The sequence below is a fragment of the Gallus gallus genome, chromosome 9 (assembly GCF_016699485.2).
Source record: "Gallus gallus isolate bGalGal1 chromosome 9, bGalGal1.mat.broiler.GRCg7b, whole genome shotgun sequence".
NCBI lineage: Eukaryota > Metazoa > Chordata > Aves > Galliformes > Phasianidae > Gallus > Gallus gallus.
The window spans coordinates 991,971-996,882 of record NC_052540.1 but is presented as its reverse complement, the minus strand read 5'-3'; the positions used below and the strand labels follow the sequence as shown (position 1 = coordinate 996,882).

Here is a 4,912-nt window from a genome sequence, read left to right as displayed (position 1 = left end):
CATTTGAAATCTTTGCACACCAAAAAAAAAAAGTAAAAAGAACTTGTATCTAGTGAACTTACATCTGCATTGCTGAGCAATGGGGCATTACGCATTCCGAGGAACTCTGAGGACTGCCCAGGTCTGATTCACTGTTGTCTTGAATTCCTCTTTTGGTTGTTTGCTTCTATGCTGATGTGTTGGTTGATGAAGATGTGCAGAAAGGAGTGTCGTCTCTTTAGAGGCTATGCCATACAATTGGTGCTGTCTATGAAAAGCAGCTGGGATGCCGTGATTGTTCTGGGTTTTAAGTTAAGTGGATCTGGAACAAATGCACACTTTTCATGTTGGAAAAGACACTGTGGTTGATTTTCTGCAGGGTTTATTTAAAAACCAGAAACAATACATTTTGGATGCAAAATTTCTTTTTTTCACAGGTGAAGTATTGAATGCTTCCCACTCACAGTCAGATCAGACATAGGGTGACAAAACAACTCCAAAGTCTTTAGTCTCCAAAGTTTCCATTGCCAGCAATGGACATGACAGCAAGAACATCTAATTGCTTGCGAAATCATCAGCTATTCTAACAAGTGTGGCACTCATTTACATGCACAAAGAGGGGAGGGCTCTTCCCTGCCATGCATGTACAGAATTCCCATTAGCGCTGGAGTTGCACGCACACACAGCTGAGGGAACAAGGGAACCATTGTGCACACATTGGCAAATTGGTGAGAGATCCAGCAGAGCTGCTTCTCCAGCACTGCTGGGTTGAGTCTCAAGGAACTTGGTGCAATGCTTTAAGACATATCCATGCTTCACTGTGAGCAAAGGAGAGCCTGGCGCTGGGGAAGCAGTACTTATTCTCTAGTGAGGTGAGCATCTGGGCTCACTGCCACCACAGGGCATACATGCTCTGCTTCCTGACAGTCCCAGGTTGTGTGTTGACAAAGGTCTGTGACATGAGCAAGCACCGAATCAAACTCAGTGCCTAAAACAGGAAATAGCTCTCATAGCTGAAGATCTTTGCTATTGTTCTTGTCTTGTGAATGAATGTCTACATAGCTCCAAGCTGAGGACATTTCTACAGAGCAGAAATACATCTCTTTTCAACAGATATCTGTTAGACTGACTTTTTCAGTTCAGATTGCACTGAATAGCACATCTGTAGCTTGAAATAGGAGCAACTGAGTAACGGGCCCACGATCCAGACCCATTTCAGAGTTTGTTCAGGCTTCCTAGAAACTGTCTAGTAGGAAGCAGCTGTCAGTTTCTGTGTGTTTTATGAATCATGGAAGGAAGAAAACCATTTAATTTAGTGAAGGCAGTGATAAACCTGTGGCCAGCCCACTAACTTAGCATCACACAGGAGTGACATTTCTACTGTGACAGTAATTGGCTATGATAGTCTACTGTAATTTCTGTACTTAACCTAGTGATAAAAGGATGGAAACCTTCATCTTACCTTTCCAGGTGTCCCATTATCCTACTACTAAAGGGCATTTCTCCACTTCCAGGATTTCCACTAGGAAGAAGAAATATTACCTCTGCTGCAAATTACACATTTGGTAAAAGCTTAAGAAGCAAGGCAGGATTTTCTCTCCAAAAGGGGAAAAGAATCCTGTTAATGTGTCTCTCTTTAAGAATAGAGGAGATCCTGAGTACCAGGAGTGGCTCTTGTGTTAGGGTTTGGGTGTTCCTCTCTTATTAGACTAAAAACAGCTACACTTCCTCAAACTTCAAAATCTGAATGGAGTTCTGTTACTACACCTAGGAAAGACAAGTGCTGAAGGTACTTGAAAGCACATGTTCACTTGAACTTGTGGTAGTATTTCAGCAGCACAGTTCATTCAGTGTGTGATCAGAAAACTGATCAGCTAGATTAATATTTTTAAATCTTTTTTCTTCTGGGAGATGAAATGATGGGTAGTTTGGCACTGATGTGGGTTGTGGATTCTAGTTTTGCTTTCAAGCTGGGAGGCTCTTTTGCTTGTTAACTGCATTCATCAGCAGGTGTACATAGGATGTCAGCAGGTCATCCATTTTGTAACCCTGTTGGAAAAGAGAGAAGTCTTTAAGTCTCTCAAGTAGCCCCAGAAGCAAAAATAATTATTATTTTCTCCTTGTTTTTTCTTCTTAGATGTTTTTCTGAATGGATGATGCCCCTTCCAACAGCTATTGCTGGTTTTATAACTATTTATCTATTTTCCCTCTGCTCTTCCTTTCATAGACTGACAAAAGTTTACAGAGCACAGCTCTGCTGTCATTGTCATATCCTTGTAATTCAAACCTAGAATTTATTCTGTAGCTAGACATCTTGCCTAGACATTGGGAGGCTGGCTAAGATGACCTCCAGGGGTCCCACCCAACCCCTGTGGTTCTGTGATCCTGTACCTGGGAATCCAAGCTTTTCTGTGAGAGAAGTTAAACCCTAGGCATTTTAAGGTTTTCTTTACAGTTTTACCTATAAATATCAGTACAGTGATGCTTATCTGAGTCTCAACAGTCTGAAATCAATTCTAAAAGAGGTAGTACCATTCATTTAAGAGTAAAATCCTACAAGATGTCATTCTTGCACAGTGGATCAAACCATGCAAGATGAAAATTCTCTTACACAGTTCTATGGCTAAATGCAATCTTTTCTATCTCAGATAGGTAGAATTTTTATGTATGGGAAGAATTTGGGAAGTGACCTTTTTTCCTTATGTCTGTGACTTGCTTCTTTGCATCAGATGGCATTACAGAGCACTAAATTGGTTCTGAACTGCAGTTGTATTGGCATAACAGCGAATGGGTTATCTGCACTGGTTTTAATGGTGTGCTTTGGCATCCTGTTTGTAGCTGGTCTGGACACAAAGGAAAAATGAGGAGCTTTTGTTGGTAAGTGAACAAAACTCTTCTTACCAGAGATGTCTCACATAAGATCCGGCTTCCTCGTACCAGGTTCCCTATCGTCATGTGAAAGAATGTACTCCCACTGCTCCAATTGGAGATTTTATTAAAGGGATAAACTGTTAAGATTTCCTGTAAGGAGAAACAAATTGATTTGACTGATCTATTCAGCACTGCTCAAATGAAAATAGGCTGTCACATACAAAAACCTGAAGAGAAAGAACTGTCTTTTTGTTTCCTGTTTTCATTTATAAATACAGTGGATCAAGGTAGGTCTTACATCCAGACTGGTGGTATATGCTGTGCAGATGAGTCTTAATCAACTGAGACTTCCTCTTACTTCCTTAACACACTGCCATCACATTTACAGTAATCTAAAACTCACTGGATAATTATTAAAAGCAAATAGTAATACTTATAAGCTGTTTTTGCCTAAGAAATTGGTAAGACTTTGGCTAGGTCGGAGGGCTGGTGAACACTGTCATTTGGCATGATCTTTTGGATAGCGTGCATTTCCTGCAAAGCATCTTTCTGGAGCAGGCTCCCTATTACACTGCCCTTGCATGATCCAGGTCCATCACGATTACCGCTTCTGTTTTCAGAGATGCCCCACACTGATCCCTTTTCAATGCAGAAACTGCAGAGGTGATCGGAGGCTATAACATTGTCTTCAGTTTTGCATTGAAAAGGAGTGAAGGGATCCTAACCTCTCTAGCACTGAGAGAGAAGATGCTATTGCTGTCTCTAATTTAGGAGGGTCGGTTGCTTACATGCTTGAGAAGCAACTGTTACCTTTGTCTTCTGATGTATCACTGAGACTCCTTGCTTGTTGATTGCAATCAGCACAATCTCTGGGAAATTTGGCTCAGAGGTTTGCTAGAACAGAAAAGGTGAAAAAACCATTAGGTGTGATACACCAACCGGTGCCTAGTGCTTCTTGTTCTCTTTACCAAATAACTAATGGAAACTAAAGCTCTTCAGTATTATGAAACTGTTGCTAACGATGAGTTTTTGGCTAAACAACGATGACTTGCTCACTGCTACATAAAGCAGAATGAGGTTTGTTACTTCCCAGACTGATAGTGGGCTTAGTGGTTGGTTGCAGACTAGGTTATTTCTAAGATCCTGGTGGGGAGAAATTAAAAAGCAACAAGGAGAGAATGTTCCCTGCAGGTACCCACTCCAAATGTGACGTTTAGTACAGTTCTGCTCTGAGGTCTCCAGAGACAGCAGCCTTGTGTTGTGGAGAACAGCGACAGGACAGTAACCCTATAACTAAAAGCCCCCCATCTGCTACATAGTCATAATATTAGGCATTACAGCTGGTTTTAATACTGTTTGTGCTACTGCTGTGTTTTACAACTGATACTTCCTCAACAGTGAACGTAGCAGTGTCATTTCTTTGCAGTGTACTCCTGTGTTTGGCAGTTTTGCCCCTTCCAGGAACCAGTAACTGGGATAAAGAACTCATCTCTCCACTGTGAAGATATTGTGTTCTCCTTAGGGCATGATAGGAAGCCAGTTAACTAATGTATTATTACATAGGTAGGGAACTATAGCTAGTCCATATCCCCTAGTGATGGTCTGCTACCAAAGCCAGACATCAGGCCTTTACACCTACCTTCACCTCAAAGAAGGCTGATCCAAATGTTGGCCACCGGTATATGATTTTCAAGAAGGCAATCTTGGCCTCATCCACAGTTTTTCCTTCATGTTTGCTGTATGCTGCAGTAATGCTCTGTGTAAGAAAAAAAGGATACACAGCCTAGTCAGCTGGAGATAGGTAGGTTTCCATTGTCCAGCATTAGCACTAGAGAAAGAATCACACCATCACAAGAGTGACCACTGCACAGCAGTGGAGGACTTTGACAATGAAAGTAGCCTACCATGCCATGGGGCAGGGTGGGGCCAAACCTCCCCACTGTTTCTTACTCATGTGTTGGGTGAAGGAAGTCTGTGAGCTGAAGGGAGCAGATTCCAGGGCAGAGGGGCAATACGGGACGAAACAAGACTCGGAACACTACTGTTCCCAATAGACACAGAT

General features: G+C 41.9%; 1 protein-coding gene across 2 annotated transcripts in view; it reads right to left on the bottom strand.

Moving 5' to 3' along the window:
- Window positions 1-344: 344 nt before the first annotated feature.
- Window positions 345-4,912, bottom strand: part of MYO7B (myosin VIIB) — a 51,617-nt gene continuing 47,049 nt past the window's right edge. For both annotated transcript variants that reach the window (XM_015277186.4, XM_015277187.4), the window contains exons 46-49: window positions 4,490-4,606; window positions 3,661-3,744; window positions 2,881-3,000; window positions 345-2,028 (exon numbers count right to left, since the gene is read on the bottom strand). In XM_015277186.4, the coding sequence (XP_015132672.2) occupies window positions 1,945-2,028; window positions 2,881-3,000; window positions 3,661-3,744; window positions 4,490-4,606 (405 nt within the window). In that variant the 3' untranslated portion in view covers window positions 345-1,944. The remainder of the gene's footprint in view (window positions 2,029-2,880; window positions 3,001-3,660; window positions 3,745-4,489; window positions 4,607-4,912) is intronic.